This window comes from Tasmannia lanceolata, unplaced genomic scaffold, assembly GCF_043159265.1.
Source record: "Tasmannia lanceolata isolate RefF3 unplaced genomic scaffold, GAP_Taslan_0.1 ptg000037l, whole genome shotgun sequence".
Taxonomy (NCBI): domain Eukaryota; kingdom Viridiplantae; phylum Streptophyta; class Magnoliopsida; order Canellales; family Winteraceae; genus Tasmannia; species Tasmannia lanceolata.
The window spans coordinates 59,854,466-59,871,737 of NW_027518714.1; the positions used below are offsets into that span (position 1 = coordinate 59,854,466).

At 40.4% G+C, this 17,272-nt stretch overlaps 2 protein-coding genes, 1 long non-coding RNA gene and 1 pseudogene across 5 annotated transcripts; 3 read left to right on the plus strand and 1 right to left on the minus strand.

The window, feature by feature from the left end:
• The first annotated feature begins 57 nt into the window (after window positions 1–57).
• LOC143862102 (putative pentatricopeptide repeat-containing protein At3g23330) lies at window positions 58–4,134 on the plus strand. Of its 3 annotated transcripts, none has more exons than XR_013240160.1 (3): window positions 58–134; window positions 275–2,990; window positions 3,117–4,134. XR_013240160.1 is itself a non-coding variant. In XM_077373098.1 (2 exons), the coding sequence occupies exons 1-2, from the start codon at window positions 111–113 to the stop codon at window positions 2,720–2,722; spliced, it is 2,472 nt and encodes an 823-aa protein (XP_077229213.1). In that variant the 5' UTR covers window positions 58–110; the 3' UTR covers window positions 2,723–4,134. The 3 variants fall into 3 exon arrangements, 1 of the variants encoding a protein (XP_077229213.1); XR_013240161.1 differs by having other exon boundaries at window positions 3,122–4,134; XM_077373098.1 differs by having other exon boundaries at window positions 275–4,134.
• LOC143861653 (inositol-3-phosphate synthase pseudogene) lies at window positions 3,972–5,464 on the plus strand (annotated as a pseudogene).
• A 2,083-nt stretch (window positions 5,465–7,547) lies between these two features.
• On the minus strand, window positions 7,548–8,961 carry LOC143862184 (CRIB domain-containing protein RIC4-like). The gene is made up of 3 exons (XM_077373188.1): window positions 8,287–8,961; window positions 8,064–8,201; window positions 7,548–7,915 (listed from the first exon to the last, which is right to left on the minus strand). The coding sequence occupies exons 1-3, from the start codon at window positions 8,411–8,413 to the stop codon at window positions 7,665–7,667; spliced, it is 516 nt and encodes a 171-aa protein (XP_077229303.1). The 5' UTR covers window positions 8,414–8,961; the 3' UTR covers window positions 7,548–7,664.
• A 1,390-nt stretch (window positions 8,962–10,351) lies between these two features.
• Window positions 10,352–16,282, plus strand: LOC143862300 (uncharacterized). The gene is made up of 5 exons (XR_013240253.1): window positions 10,352–10,388; window positions 11,679–11,821; window positions 12,967–13,025; window positions 14,331–14,421; window positions 16,067–16,282. It is a non-coding gene; the product is annotated as an uncharacterized LOC143862300 (long non-coding RNA).
• Window positions 16,283–17,272: the final 990 nt, after the last annotated feature.

Here is a 17,272-nt window from a genome sequence, read left to right on the forward strand (position 1 = left end):
CTGTGTATATATTGTCCGGGCCCGCCCCATGCTGAAAACTTACAGGGCTTCTCTATAAGGCAACTTACTCCATTGAAGGTTACTTGCCATCACACCGGACACGTGGCTACATGATGATCTTGACCGTTGATATGGTGGGCCTTCATTATGAATAGATTCCATTACCATATTTACCCATTAGAAGATCCTATCAATCTGATTAATTGCTTTCTTTTGTCTGCTTAATCTGATTAATATATGGTAATTATAATTCATCTTGTTTGTTTCTTTTTAGAACTCTTCCTGTGCTTTAACGGCTACAAACAGACCACTATTACGCATGCCCCTACGAAGGATATCAGTTGATCCCACCGACTTTTTAAAATTCCCGCCATTATTCTCCTTCCGCCAACCTATTTCTGCTCCAACAACTATAATAACAACATCGTTTTCGGCATCTGCATCCAAAAGCTTCATAAAGACCATCAAACTCACTGAAAATGATCATATCAAGAACCATACATTCCAATCTTGCAACCACATTGTTTCTTCTCTTAACCGATCTCTACAAAAAACCATCATTGATTCTCTCAAAAATTCTGCCAATAAAGAGACCACCCTTTCGGAAGTTGAGCATTTCCATGCTCAAGCAATCAAGACTGGTTTAGAGCAGACCTTGCCAGTATGTACCATTGTTCTGGATTGTTATGTGAAATGTAGGCGTTTAGATTGTGCACACCGGTTGTTCGACGATATTCCTCTTAGAGATGTACGCACCTGGACGATTCTAATTGTGGGTTTTGCTCGCATGGGTTTCTTTGATGTGGCGCTGGAACTTTTCTCTCAAATGCAAACTGAAGGAGTTCTCCCAAACTGCTTCACTTTTGCTAGTGTTTATAAGTGTTGTGCGGGGGTTAATGATATCAAAACTGGGAAGAAAATACATGGATGGATTCTGCGGCATGAGATCGGATTAGATGTTGTCTTGGAGAATTCAAAAATTGATTTTTATGCCAAGTGTGGGGTCTTCGATTATGCAAGAAGGGTTTTTGATAAGATGGCTGAAAGGGACAGTGTGTCATGGAATATCATGATTGGTGCCTATTTACAGATTGGGGACATAGACAGATCGATGGAGCTGTTCAGGAGATCGCCCTTTCGGGATGTAGCGAGTTGGAATACGATCATCGCTGGGCAAATGCAAAATGGCTTCAACAAAATGGCATTGGATCTTCTCTATAAGATGGGAGAAATTGAACCCAAGTTTAACCAATTCACTTATGCTATGGCTTTGGTCTTGGTTGCTACTCTAGGATTGTCGGAACTAGGGGGACAGATTCATAGCCAAATACTGAGAAGAGGGTTCGAATCCGACACATTTGTAATGAATTCACTCCTTGATATGTATTGCAAATGTGGAAAAATGGAAAGTGCATCATCCATTTTCAATAAAATGCCCTGTTCTTCCAAGAACATTCAGAATTTCGCACTGTCTAATGATATGTTGATGACAAACACCATTTCATGGAGTTCTATGATTTCTGGATATGTTCAGAATGGTAGGTGTGAAGATGCTCTCAAGCTTTTCTGCAAGATGCTTTGCGAAGGGTTTGATGTGGATCCTTTTACCCTCACGAGCATAGCTTCGGCCTGTGCTGATGCTGGAATTTTAGATCAGGGGAGGCAGATCCATGCCTGCATCGAGAAATGTGGACACAAATTTGATGTTTATTTGGCATCTGCAATTGTTGATATGTACTCTAAATGTGGAAGTGTCACCGATGCTCGAGCAATTTTCGATAGAACTAGTGATCAAAGTGTTGTGTTGTGGACTTCAATTATATCTGGTTGTGCTTTAAATGGGCAGGGGAGGGAAGCTATCGAGCTTTTTGAGTTGATGTTGAAGGAAAACATTAGGCCGAATGAGATAACCTTTGTGGGTGTTTTATCTGCATGTAGTCATGCAGGGTTGGTTGAAAAAGGCCATGCATATTTCAGGTCAATGCAAGATGATCATGGCATAGTTCCTGGGGTTGAGCACTTTACTTGTGTGGTTGATCTTCTTGGCCGAGCGGGTTTTCTTCACCAAGCGAAGAACTTTATTCACACGAGTGGAATCTCCCATCTGGGCGTTGTATGGAGGGCATTGTTATCTGCTTGCAGAGTTCACAACAATATTGAGATCGGTGAGTGGGCTTCTAAACAACTGGTTCAATTGGAACCTCTTTCTTCTGGATCTTACATTTTGTTATCGAATATCTGTTCTACCGCCAAGAGGTGGGCAGAAGCCGCCGAGGTGAGGAATTTGATGCAAGAGAGGGGGGTTAGAAAGTACCCTGGCCTTTCTTGGATTCAGTTGAAGAACAAAGTTCACACATTCATTATGGGGGATGGATCACACCCACAAGCCGTTGAGATCTATTCTTACTTAGAGATACTAATTGGGAGACTAAAGGCAATAGGGTATTCAACCGAGACTAACCTTGTTATGCACGATGTCGAAGAGGAGCAGAAAGAAGTTCTTCTTAGCTTCCACAGCGAGAAGCTCGCGATTGCTTATGGTCTCATGAGCTCGCCTTGTGGATCGCCCATTCGGGTCATGAAAAATCTGCGGGTTTGCACTGATTGTCACACAGCCATCAAGTATATGTCTCAGATTACTGATAGGGAGATAGTACTTAGAGATGCCCATCGATTTCATCATTTTAAACATGGGCAGTGTTCTTGCAAGGATTACTGGTGAGGAGCAAAGGTGGAAGCTGATGTACATTAGCACATAAATTCCCTTACATGAGTCGTAAATATACTGTTTAAAAACCCTCCGAGTCAATCATCTACTCAACCAATGAGGCCAAAGTTCAGGCCATTCTCACCGGGCCTAAATGTTAAATCTGTTTCTTTGGTAGCCTGTAGCTTCTGGCGGAGAGGGACTACTCTTCAAACATGAATTGGTGAAGTAGGGAGAACTCTTTGGGGTTGTGGCGGTTCATCAGCTTCATCAATAAGATTAGGTATGTCTGGATCATTTCCAAAATGTTTTGCCCTTTTGTCACACCTTCCGTAGTGCTAATGACTTAGCCAATGTGCTTGCCAAGAGGGATGCAGTTAGTGACTGACTCGTTTTTTTTTTTTTGAAGGGTAGGAGTATATTAATAAGTAAGAAGAAATACGACAGTACTTAACTGGGATAGAGACAAAAGAGGAGAAACTAAAATACGAGGGCCCTCGGGGAGAAAGGAAATCAAATATATCCAAAGCTTCTCTACTAACACCTGCTCTCGCCAATCTGAGCTTCTCTACTCACACCTGCTCTCGCCAATCTGTCATCATCATCTCCTCACATTCTAATAGTAATTGACTCCTGTTACGTAGGGCAATCTTGATCCCCTTTCTAAATAGTTTATCTTCTCTTTAAAAAAATCTATAAATTTTTAAATGCTTGTTAAAGTCTGTTATACATTCTTAGAAAGCTATCAACAGCCAATAAAATAAGTATTTAATAAAGGAGCGGCTGGTGGGCGTGGTAGAAGAATTCAGCCCTTTAATTTAATCTAGTATTTAATAAAGGAGCGGCATGGTTGAAGAATTCAGCTTTTTAATTAAATCTTCTACCACAACAAAGGAATGCTCTAATCCCACATGGAGATCCTGTCAGCAAGTATGAATTAGCAAAGATGTCGACTTTTAGCTAAACCCCAAACCATGAAAAATATTCATTTTGATCATTGTTCCACCCTCTAAAATTCTAGGATTGGCAATTCCCAACTGAGCTTCAGTGTGCCACGAGATTAACAATCCTGATCATCATATATATTTTTTGAAAGAGTGCCCTCTTGGGCACCAGAAAAAAAAGAAGCACAACTGCTAGATTGTATCAGAAAAAAAAAAAAAAAATCTCTCAAGAAGCATTTGAATGCAGCTCTTGTTGTCTGGTCTTGAATAACTTGAGGAAGCATGAGTTTGAATACTCTTAATTGCACTCAGATCATAAGATGAACTCAGATGAAGAACCCAAATCAAGGAAAACAACTAGATTTATGAAAAACAGAAGGAAGAGCAAAAGCCAGAGGCTGCTGAATGCATTGCTGAAGCAACAGTATGTGTTTGGTGTAATGCAATTTCGAGGATTTTCACTCACATTATTTAGTACTCGCGTCCGCATATGTAGTGTGTTGCTGCTTGTTACATAAGAAAAAGCTCTGTTTTTTCCCTCTGTTCTTGGGCTTTTGCTTCTTCTTTCAGTGTATTTTCTCTCTTTTTTCCCTTGCCTTTCTTTGGTGAACGATGTTTGTGAAGAGCTTTCAGGTCAGGGATACATACCGTTCTTGTTCTCATGAATAAGCTCGGTTGTTTCGTAGCTGTAAAGAGACTCGATCTCATGGTCTGTGTATCACACAGACCATGAGATCGAGTCTCATTACAGATACAAAACAAACGACCTTGTTCGTGAGAACGAGATCAGGAGTTATCAATGGACTCTGAAGCCAAAGACCATCAAATACATACAAATTCAAGTCAGACACCTGCGTCGCAAAACTTGATGACCGGGGGTGGAGACAACGTTTCAACTATTACTGCTGTAGCTATTGCCAACAGGGAAAGAATCTGTTGGGCAACCAAAGATAAAGTTGAACAAGCCAATTACTTTGGTTCTCTAACCCAAGCTTCAACCATCAGAGTCTGCTCTTTTAATGGGGTTGGGACATAAGCAGCATGAATTTTGCTAAAACCAAGCCTAGGCTACATGGAATCCATGGTTCCCTTGCCTGGAATCTACGACTCAGATTTCATCGAGGCGAATCAAGGCACCCCCTGCGAACCATGTAATCAAAGGGACCAAGAAAGAGCAGATTGAGCAAATCATCAAATATTTAAGGGAGTTTCAAGCAGCAACCAATGTAGAGAAGGGGTTGTTCTGTGGACGGAGAACACTGACAGCTACAGCAATGTAGTGGTTGGGCTGAACAACACCACTGAAAATTTCTTGGCTTCGTTAGGTAAGAACTGGGATATTTCCTTCACACTTGTCTGTGTTGGCTTGTGTGTTAGTGAGTGTTAGTTAGCCCACAACAAAACACCTTTGTTCCAAGGCTGATTGATTTGGGTATAACGAAGAACATCTTGATTGGTGGGGATGATTTCAAGACAAAGACCAAATCAGTGCTCGTAGATTTTCTCGTGAGTGCAGAAATCGAGCCAACATCTATAGGGGGCTACAACCATCTGGGAAACTAGGCACCCCAAACTTTGTGGTCCAAAGAGATCTTAAAGAGAAACGTTGTGGGCGATATGTGCCGTACATTGGTAATTGCAAGAGAGCTGTGGACGAGTACACTTCTGAGTACTAAAAGGAAAGCACCTGGGTACCATTCTCAATTACCTCGATAAAGGCCCAGTTGTTCCACTGGGCACCCCTTGGTGAACACCAAGTAAATGGCGATTATGGAGAACATATTGAGGGCATGTATTAGCTTGATATAGTAATTTTTCATGAAAACGATTCTCTCCATCTCCCACCCTCGTGCCCCTCTCCTACCACTGGATAAAGTAATATTTCATGAAAAAAAAAAAATCATGGATGCCAAACCAGGCCTAAGCTTCAACTTCTTCGAACCACTGGATTTATGGATGCCAAACATTGTCCTAAACCTCAACTTCTCAATAGAATCTCCCTGACTTAAAAAGAGCAATCCCAAACTCTCTTATCTCTACAAAACTTTCTTGGATACTTTCCTGATGGTAAGATAAGATCTTGTTATAGATGGAGAGACCATAAAGAGTTAATGTTGAGTAAAAGTCTACCAGAATGCTAAAAAAAAACTACACACCTCTAAGTACATCACCACACAGATGGGAGCATATGTAAGGAGGGGACTGAGCATATGCATGAAAAAGTTGATACAACAAAAGCTTACTATTCAGCGGATAAGATAAAAACTACTTTTTCTTGATTCCAATTATAGAGATACAATAAAATGGAAATTAATTGCGGGGCATGAATTCAATTCAATTCCATTTCATTCTAAGCCCACTTCTTAGGATGCTCCAAACTGTTCATTTGATAGGTCAAAATGTAAGTAGGCTGTACTCCATAAATCATCTCCATAGGATGATCCTAACCTTTCGATCCGTAGAGGTTTCTATAATGTGCAGCCCCTCTACAGATCAGAGGCTTATGTTCATCCAATGGAGATGATTTATGAGGTTATAAATGGTTTAGATCATCCTAAGAACTGGGCTGCACTGTATTTTCTGAAAAGTATTGGACTTACCACATGCACCATATAAATTCTCATTTTGGTACCCAATTTTTAAAATCCAGCCAAGTTTGCTCGAGTCTGCGAATGAGTAATTAATTGACATGACTGCGTACTCAATTGATACCATCAGAAGAAAACTTGGCTCCAGACCGGCACGGAGGAAAGTTCCTCCTACCCCTTGCTAATAGTTTAATAGGAATTGATATTTTCACACCCCTTGCTCCTTGCTATTAGAGGGGTTGGAGGAAGTTCCTCCAGTCCGGTTTGGAGCCAAGTTTTGTTCGTAATTTGTGAGATCAAGGTACTGGGAAGCTAGGATCGAACCTGCGAAATCTAGGAAAAAAAACCCCAACCATTGAGCTACATGCCCAAACCACCTTTCCAATTTCATCCAACAATAGCTGCTTTCACATTTCATCCAACAATAGCTGACTTTATAAGAGGGTTGGATCAAATATGAGTGCAGCACCTATGTTGTACCCCTATTAGGTGATGCAGTTCCACGTTCATGTAATGGGTACTTTCGCTTGAGGGATGCTTGGGGCCACACTTACCGCTAGCTTAACTCAATCATCCATGTACACAATGATGGAACTTTTGATATGATGGCCCCGTGATAGGTCAAAATTTGCAAGCCTTTGTGCTTATTGGTTGTTGGATGACTAGGGGTGCAATCTCAGGTCGGAGGGACCACCTTATGCGTGGTCTGGATCATGCAACTATATGGCTAGCTGATTAAATAATCAATGGAGCAGATTAGACACAGGGGCCTCAAAAGTTAGCATATGTTCATTACTTTGCTAGAAACATGCTAAAAAGACTGTGGTTCCTAACAGCCACTTTTGGGCTCCAAATGTGCCATTTGGAATGGATCTGCTTGATTGATCCAACATGTGACCACAAGTCCTGCCCAATGCCATCGTCCTTTCCTTGATCGGATGATCCTAATCATTGATCCATCAAGCCTAGTTAATTTAGGGCTATGTGAAGAAAAGCTAAATTGTTGGGTTTTTTTTTGTCGGCCTTTATATTACGCTTGGGATTCTCATTTGGCGCCGAAGCAAGATCGCGTGGATCGCGTAACGATGGTCTACAGGATCAACGGTCTTGATCACGCATGCATGTCCATATGTGGGACCCACAAATTGATTAGTTAGCATTGATATACATGATATTTTACATTTGTGACTCAAAACTCCTACTAATATGCTTCCCATGCTTGATGATGTGTTAGATTAGTGGTTGCAATTGTAGAAATTATAATTGGCCATGGAAGGTTCCAAATGTGGCATGTAGCAAAAAAATTAGTTAAAAAAACAAAAAGGAAATAGAGAAGGTTCCCATATGATTGTAATCTATACATTTCACACCCACCCACTCTCCCATCACCACCATCATCATCATCATCATCATCATCATCACCACTTAAGTAAGTCTAACAAAAGAAGCATTAGAAAGAGAGTTATCTGATTGTGCAGCCATGGCAAGCTCAAACTGGCTTAGTGAGATAGAAGGAATAGAAAGCAATTCGGGAGCTTTAAAGACATCCCAGTTCTTCAAGGTCGTGGTTGTAGTTGTAGATCCATCCCATCCTATGTGTGTCACATGCTTTACATCTGTTGGCAATCCAATCTCCAAATCCATCCCCATCTGTCCATCATCATCTTCCTTATACACTACAAAATCAAACACCCAAACCAACAAAGAAAGGGAGAAAAATACCCTTTTCAACACAATTATTTGAATAAAAACAACGGTAGTTTACTCTTAATATGAGAAGAAAAAATTTTTCAATGAAATCCAACCAGTTTCAACTCCACTTACCAAATAATTGAGAGAAGCTCTTGAAGCTCTTAATCAGCCTTTGAAGCCCGGCGGAAATGTTGGATTTTGGAAGAGGAAGGAACCCAAATGAAGAATTCTTCATTTTCGCACTCGAGAAGCTCCGTCCCCCTTCTTCTCCTTCAGAAACACATAAATAGAACACCCGATTAGCATTCTAAATAGGAATTAAGTAGAAAATTAAGAGAAAAGAAAGGAAGGATACTTGTTGAAGAGGGGTTTGGTTCTTGTCTGAATTGCTTTGGATTGTGTTCACTCACAGCAACGCTCCTCTGCGAAACGCAGCCAATGGAGAAAGGCAGAACCACCAGTCTTTCCATCCTATCTTTCATCTCTTCATGAAAAAAAAGAGGAACACGGAACAATAATAGATAAAAAAAGAGAGGTGGTTGAGGGCATGAAAACCATAAAGTGTAGTAGTTTGTTATATTGGGTCCTGTTGGCTTGGTTAGCAAGTGAAAATGATTTTACGTAGGAAAAGGTAAGAGCAATCCAAGTTTGGTGAGAGAGAGAGGGATAGAGAGAGAAAGTTATGGAGTGGGTTGTAGGGATTAGTTGATTAACCCTTGAAATTCAACCTACTTTGCAGATTGCAAGCCAATTTGTAGGTCAGATTGAGCCCACAAACTAACCTCGTTTGTTTAAAATTCCTCTCTGATTATCATGTGGGCTCTTGGATTTGATTGCCTCCCTTGTAGACCAAGCCACAATTCTAGCATATTCCTTTCTCTTTTACCCTTGTTCTTCCTTGATTTAAACTCCTTCCAAACGAGGAACACAAGATAGATTGAGGAGTGGAATGCAAGCAAGTTGGCAGATTACAACTTGAATTGGAAACTCTGAAATGGAATCAACTGTTTCTTCATTTTCAAGATGTGGGTAGTGTAATTAGCTTGAATTCAGATTAAGTTAGAGATTTCATACAGATCTAGATATTGAATGAGAGAGAGAGAGAGAGAGAGAGAGAGAGAGAGAGAGAGAGAGGGCGGGGGGGGGGGGGGGGGGTCGGGGGGTCATTTCAGGTAACTAATGTTTATAGCAAGTATGATCTATAGTCATGAACATAGCTCAAAAGTTGTATGGATGTTTTAGGAGTTTGAGAGAAATTTTTGTGGATTGGGATTGGTGAAGGTAGAGGCCCTCCGTCACTACAAGATATTAAATCTGAAACCCAAAAACTTCCAAGACACTTGGGTGTGTTTTGAATATGCAAGCTTGTTGGGGTTACTTTCTCCTCAATTTTAGGTTTAAGTGCGTTTCAATGAAAGTTTAGGAACAGTGAAAGTCAAATTAACTAGACTCAGTCCTAACTCCCAGAAAGTAAACTTGAAACTCCCCCAACTCAACTCAGCTTGAAACCAATTGAAGTTGGCCTATTGGCGATTTTTTTTTAGTCATTTATTTTATATTGTAACTTTTGGGTATTGAACATTGTGGAGTGAGTTGAGACAAAGCCCATGGTTGGAGACAAGTCCACGTTTTCCCTACAAAGTCAATTAAAACTCCTTTGGCTCTTATGAGTTAGGATCTTCTCTACTGAGTACTAGTTTTATCAATTAAATAGTCGATTGTGTTGTGCTGAGTCAATTAGGATTTGCTTTGGCTGCGTTCTAGCTGCATCTGTAGTTTGAAAGTGTAATTTTCTATTGACTCGCTCAAGCTGGGCAGGATTTTAAAATTGGGTACCATGGTATATATGAGAATTCATATGGTGTGCGTGCGAAGTGCAATTTTTTTAGAATGTCCAGTGCAGCCCACTTCTTAGATCCAAACCGTTCGTTTGGTGGGCCACAACGAAGGTTAGGATCATCCTAAGAAGATGATTTATGGAGTACAACCTATTTACCTTGTAACCCATCAAATGAACGGTTGGGATCATCCTAAGAAGTTGGACCCACTGTACTTCCTGAAAAGTAATGGACTTCACGAGCACACATCATATAAAAATCACACCATAGAGAGACAAAAGTTATAGAATGAAAAGAAGTTGAATTAATGCCCCACAATTTCCATTTTCCTCTATCTCTATGATTGGGATAAAGAAAAAGTTGTTTTTATGTTATCTGCTGAATGGTTAAGCTTTTGTTGTATCAACTTTTTCTTGCATGTTCTTAGTCCCCTCCTTACATGTGCTCCCATGTGTGGTGGTGATGTACTTAGGTTTGTGTTTAGGTTTTAGGTAGGCTTTTACTCAACATTAACTCTTTAGTGTCCCTCCATCTATAAAAAGATCTTATCTTACCATCCAGAAAGGATCCAAGTTTTCTAGAGAAGGAGAGAATTTGAGACGGCCCGACGGAAGAGAGGGTGAGAACTAAGAAGTGGCCGAAAACAGCGAAAAGAAAAATGGAGTTTTGTTTTTCTTGTTTTTCAGCCATTTAGCACCATCTGCTCACTCCTGCCCTCTCAAATTCTCTTCCTCTGCCACTCTCCATGCCCCTCTCCCACCACCAGGCAAACTAATATTCCCTGAAAAATATTTTCCAGTTGCCAAACATGGCTTTAGTTTATTTATTTTGCTAGTTGTTTTCCTTTTTTTTACAAACCAAAACACATCATATCTGTATATATGCAAGAGTCTTAACACATCATATCTTATATAAGAGGAGGAATGATAGACTGAAGTGCATCTTTTTATATATCTACAAGCCAAACAATGAGGGGATACTAAACATGTGAGACCACTGTTTGTTTTAGATTATGACAACCGATTGGGCTTTTACCTCTTATTCTCCCGAGTCACATGAAGACAAAGGCACTGTTTGTTTTAGATTATGACAACCGATTGTGGAGTCCCCAACCAATTATCGGACAGGTTGCACTAAATTTGAGTCCAATAATCGGTTGGGGACTCCACAATCGGTTGTCATAATCTAAAACAAACAGGGTGGAAAAGGCCAAAATAGATTCTAAATAACAAAGAAGAGACGAATTTCCATATTACAAAAGCAAACTTTTCATTCATCCAACTAATTTTCTTAACATCCATCTCCCTCCCCTTTTTCTACCCATGAATATCTCAAGAAGTGTACACTTGTACGTCATGGAGCAATGTTGTGCACCTGACCATGTCATCGTTATCAAGCAACCGTATATGGCACATATTGGATGACGATGACATGGTCGGGGTGGACGCCATAACGTTTCTCTTAGAGATTTCCTTCCCAGATGGTTGTAGCTCACTATAGATGTGGGTTTGATTCATGCACCCCTTGTTCAACTTTATCTTTGGTTGCCCAACAAATTCCTTCTCTGTTGGCAATAGCTGCAGCAGTAAGGGTTGAACCGTTGTTTCGTAGCTGTAAAGAGACTCGATCTCATAGGGCTCTCGACCCAAAACTTGGACTCAGGTAACAACTAGTCTAGGTAAAAAAGAGTCAACATGGGTGAGTAAGATGGTCTCGAAAGGGTTTTTAAAAGACTGTATTTAAACCTCATCTAATGAAATTTATGTGCTAACATACATCAGCTTCCTTTGTTCTTCACCAGTAATCTTTGCAAGAACACTGCCCATGTTTAAAATGGCATCTCTAAATATGATCTCTCTCTCTCTCTCTCCCAGTATTCTGAGACATATACTTGATGGCCGTGTGACAGTCAGCGCAAACTCGCAGATTTTTAAAGACCCGAATGGGCGATCAGCAAGGCGTGCTCACGAGACCGTAAGCAATTGCGAGCTTCTCACTGTGGAAGCTAAGAAGATCTTCTTTCTGCTCCTCTTCTACATCATGCTTAACAAGGTACGTGTTGGTCGAATACCCTATTACTTTTAATCTCCCAATTAGTATCTCTAGGTAAGAATAAATCTCAGCAGCTTGTGGGTGTGATCTATCCCCTATGACGAATGTGAACTTTGTTCTTCAACTGAATCCAAGAAAGACCTGGGTGTTTTCTAACCCCCTTCTCTTGCATCTAATTCCTCACCTGGGCGCTTCTTCTCTCATTTGAGTAGTAGAACAAATATTTGATATCAAAATGTAAGATCCAGCAGAAAGTGGTTCCAATTGAACCAGTTGTTTAGAAGCCCACTCCCCAATCTCAATATTGTTGTGAACTCTGCAAGCAGATAGCAATGCCCTCCATACAACATCCATATGGGAGATACCACTCTCGCGGATAAAGTCCTTTCCTTGGTGAAGAAAACCCGCTTGGCCAAGAAGATCAACCATACAAGTGAAGTACTCAAGCCCATAAACTATGCCATGATCATCTTGCATTGACTTTGAAATAAACATGGCCTTTTTCATCAAGCCCTGCATGGCCACATGCAGATAAAATACCCACAAAGGTTCTCTCATTTGGCCTATTGTTTTCGTTCAAAATCAACTCACAAAGATGGATAGCTTCCCTCCCCTGCCCATTAAAGCACAACCAGATATAATTGAAGTCCACAACACAACACTTCAATCAAGTTCTATTGAAAATTGCTCGAGCATCGGTGACACTTCCACATTCAGAGTACATGTCCACAATCGCAAATGCCAAATAAACATCAAATTTGTGTACACATTTCTTGATGTGGGTGTGGATCTGCCTCCCCTGCTCTAAAATTCTAGCATCAGCACATGCTGAAGCTATGCTTGTGAGGGTAAATGGATCCACATCAAACCCTTCACAAAGCATCTTGCAGAAGAGCTTGAGAGCATCTTCACCCCTACCATTCTGAACATATCGAGAAATCATAGAACTCCATGAAATGGTGTTCTTCATCAACACATCATGAGACATTGTGCATTCAATTTTATTGTATTTAACGCCATCTCGTCTTTAGAGTATATGTGCTTGGATTAGAACAACATGCATTATATGGCATTGAGCTATTTTTTTTATCTTTACAATTGTAATAAAAAATGGTCCTTAATAAAACAAACCATTTTCTGTTTAGGTGATTAGTTCTCTAATAGCTCACTCAGATCCCGTTGTACTTGTTGGTCTTTCACCAAGGTACGTCCAATACCTTTAATGTGCTGTTCATTTTTTGGAATAATTGAAATTCAACAGGAATTATATTTTTGAACCCTTTATATTTATTGAATAAAATATTTGAAGAAGCTGTTTTTTCTTTAACTTCCTTGCGATTGGTTTAGTGGATGTCAGTCAATGAAATGTGAAAGTTGAGATTTTTTTCTCAGAAATGTAAACAAATGTGTTCAACTAGTAGAAACAGAAAAAGACTGACGGACAAAGCATGCCTGGTATAAACAAAATTTTTTCAAGTTGGGCACAGATTGCCCCGCAACTAAAACTTCCCTGCTGTCCATTTGGCCTCCCTTGTAACATGAAAAACATTACAGTTCTTCGATCGCCCGATGGTAACAATGTCATTGATGACAAGACCTAAGCCCAATGGTCCCCGACTGTTCTCAGCCCCCCAACTAAATGCATTTGATAATTGACTCCGACAATAGGAAGTACTTTGAATCAGAAAATCCACAGCTCCAACATTAGTGCTTTTACTTCAGCTTCATTGGAGTTGGCAACACCATGCGTCCACTCACCCATTTGACTCTGACTTGACTCCCTTTTACCTGAATTGAGTTCTCGTCGAGTCTGAGTTTTTCTCTATCACCTTCTCCAAGTTAGTGAAAAATTGACCATAATTGACTTGCCCCAGTCGGCTCGACTCCCTTTTGCCCCTACTAGCTGAGTTCTCAACTGTGTCCGAGTAATGAAACACTGCTCTGAAGACCCCCTCCCAATTCTAGCAGGTGGGGATTCTCCAATGAGCATCCACTAGAGTTGATTTTAATAGAGCCAGCTGGAGGGGGAACCCAAGAATTTGTCTTCTTTTATCCATTCGTATCCACAAGGTCCTCTATGCGTCTCCTCAAAAGACCTGTTATGGATACCTCTCTTAAGTCTGAACTCCCTAAAGGCCAATTTAGCAATATGGAACTTTATCTTTCATAACAGCTGCCTTATATGATCTTCTGGTCCCTCGAAAACAGGATGATTTCTTTCATGTTTTCGAGGGACCAGGAGGTCATACAAGGCAGGACCCATTATCAAAACTTGGCCCAGCACATATGCTAGGCAATTTCGCACCTGGCTTTTGCATGTGAGAACACAGCCACACACCTTTTTGGCAGATTTTCATCTGAGGTGTGTTCTATCAAGCAAAAGCCAGCCGTGAAATGGCTTTCTGCGAAATTGCCTAGCAAATCCCTATATATGTGTGCGTGTGTCCGTTATACTTTTATGAGTGGCAGTGGCCTAGAAATTTATTCACCATTTTGATCTATCTTGCAGCTTCCCTTTGGCCGCAACAGGGGGGCATGATGGAAAACTCATCATCTGGGGTCTGCAGCATTCATCACCACGTTTTATATGTGATCATGAGGTATGTTAGAACTTCCTCACTTTTTAAATTAAGCTACAATCAGGAAGCCCTTAACTGCATCAACTGCAAATTAGTTGTACACCCATGAATTTATAATGTGGTGAGAGGTCTAGGTGGGAGTAGTTGAGATTTGAGAGGGCACTGGTGAGAAAAGGTTAGTAGACAATTAAAAAATAAATCATATCTTTAGCATGAGAAAAAATAAATCATATTTTGAGTATAGTTTTTTCCTCTCCCTCTCCTCACCTCCTCTTTAGATCTCTTGCTCTCCCGCCTTCCCTCGCAATTGAGTAAATTAATAATATTCCATGAAAAAAGAATCACGATTGCCAATATCTCCTTCCTTGTTTTACCTTCAATTTTTCTGTTTGGGACGGGAATCTGCTGTGAAATGCTTGTCATGGATAGGTACTTCTAAGCATGGTTTTAAATTTCGACCGAAATCCGAAATTTCAGACCGAAACGAAATGGCAGCGAAACCGAAATGTACCCAATTTCGGTTGAAATTTCGGAAATTTTGGCGAAATAATTCATAAAATAATATTTTTTTAATCCTTTACCAAATTTCAACCGAAATTACTGAAATTTTAGCTTAAAAACTACACTTTGAGAGCTTTTACAAAATTTCGTGATTTCGGCTGAAATTTCGGTTTCGGTAAGGACCAAAATTTCGCCCGAAACCGAAATTTAAAACCTAGCTTCCAAGTACCTTTCTGGGAATTGTGTAAAGACATTTAGTGGGCATTCTGATTGGATTATGGCTCTGGCCATCTCTGTCAATCGCCAGTTTCTTGTCTCTGTTTCATTGGATGAAAAAGCTCAAGTTTTTTTAAGTCGCAGAGTTTCGGTAGGCAAGAGGAACTCTGGTTAACTTTATAAATGATTATTTGTATGATTATTTGTCGAGTGGTCACTGTTATTTAACTAGGAATCCTATTTTATGTTTTAGTCTTAATTTTTGGGGCTGATAAATTGCCCTCATTAAACTATTATTCGCCCCCTTCTATTGTGAAGAGTCTCTTCCGTGGGGCCTAACAAGTTATTTGTTTAGATCTTTCAACATGGTTGGCCCCACCTATACTTATTTTCAGTAGGGGCGCAACTCGGGTCGGGCGGGTTGGGTCTAATTTTTTACAGGAAAACCCGAGATTCCTAAGCCCGACCCTACCCAAGATAGCTTTCGGGTTGGGTCGGGTTTTCATTTTTTAGCGTAGGATAGTGACTAATTTTAAAGATTGTAGAAAAAAATAAAAAACCTTCACACCAAAAATTTCTAAATTTATGTCACCAAGTGTATTACTTTAAGAAGGACACTATATTTTCACATAACAGACATATCACCTCAAACAAAACAATTGTATCAATATATTGGAAAATAATTTTCTCTCTTATTCAAGAGATATTTAAGAAAGTCACAATGCACCCATATGAGTCGAGGGTTTCGGGTTTCGAGTGTTTTTTTCTTTAAATCAGGCCTTACCCAAGATTGAGTCGGCTTTTCTAATTTAAAACCCGTCCCTACCCAACACCCATGATTTCTAAACCCGACCCATGTTATTTTCGGGTCAGGTCGGGTATAACCTAACCCAAGTTGCAGCCCTAATTTTCAGTCAAATACTTCTCTTTCTAATGCTTCTTCTGTTAGACTTTACTTAAGGCGGTGATGATTATGATTATGATGAGGATGAGGATGAGGATGAGGATGGGTGGGTGGGTGCCTAGGTGAGTGTCAAACTGTATAGATTAAAATCATATGGGAACCTTCTGTATTTCCTTTTTGTCTTTTTTACTAATTTTCGGGCTACTTGCTACATTTGGAACCTTCCATGGCAAATGATAATCTTTACAATTGCAACCACAATTCTACCACATTATCAAGCATGGCATGGGATGCATATTAGTAGGAGTTTTGAGTCACCAATGTAAAATATCATGTATACCAATGCTAACTAATCAATTTGTGGATCCCACACAAGGATATGCATGGGTAATCAAGACCATCGATCTTGTGAACCATTATTAGGCGATCCACATAGTTTTACTCAGGCGCCAAGTGATCATCCTGTCTGTATTATAAAGGCCAACAAAAAATCAACAGTTTAGCTTTGCTTCACATAACCCTAAACTAGGCTTGATGGATCAATGGTTAGGATCATCTGATCAAGGAGAGGCAGATGGCAATGGGCAGGAGTTGTGGTTACATGTTGAATCAATGAACCAGATCCCATCCACGTGGCACATTTGGAGCCCAAATGTGGCTGTTAGGAACCACCATCTTTTTAGCATGCTTCTAGCAGAGTAATTAGGGAAATGATATTTCTGCCCCTTTTGATCACCAGGACACCTGGTGCCTAGGGGTGGCAACGGTTCGGTTTCGGTTCGGTTTGACCCCCAAACCGAACCAAACCGAAATTTGAATCGGTTTGGTTCTACTGAACCGAAACCAAACCGAAATTTGAATTTTCGGTTCGGTTTCGGTTCGGTTCGGCCAATTTCGCCACCCCTTACTCATAATCATTGGAAATCGGGAGCAACGGTTCGGTTTGAAATTTGAATCGGTTTGGTTCTACCAAACCGAAACCAAACCGAAATTTGAATCAGTTTGGTTTTACCAAACCAAAACCAAATTTTTGGTTCGGTTTCGGTTCGGTTGGATTGCCATCCCTAGCGGTGCCAGAAAAATTCAGTGGGTTTGATTGCAACGTACACTCATGCTAGGCATCCGTGGTGATCAACAGGGGCGTAAATATCACTTCCAGTAATAAACATACATTAACTTTTGAGTCCCTTGTATCTGATCTGCTACATTGATTATCTAATCAGCTAGCCATACGGTTGCATGATCGAGACC

Excerpts from the sequence above, each read along its gene's own strand:
- LOC143862102 (XM_077373098.1), top strand. The coding sequence starts at position 111 with ATGATGATCTTGACCGTTGATATG. Across the intron at positions 135-274 it reads TGATCTTGACCGTTGATATG|AACTCTTCCTGTGCTTTAAC; the intron begins GTGGGCCTTCAT and ends GTTTCTTTTTAG.
- LOC143862184 (XM_077373188.1), bottom strand. The coding sequence starts at position 8,413 with ATGAAAGATAGGATGGAAAGACTGGTGGTTCTGCCTTTCTCCATTGGC. Across the intron at positions 8,202-8,286 it reads ACCAAACCCCTCTTCAACAA|GAGAAGAAGGGGGACGGAGC; the intron begins GTATCCTTCCTT and ends GTGTTTCTGAAG. Across the intron at positions 7,916-8,063 it reads GAGCTTCTCTCAATTATTTG|TGTATAAGGAAGATGATGAT; the intron begins GTAAGTGGAGTT and ends TTGATTTTGTAG.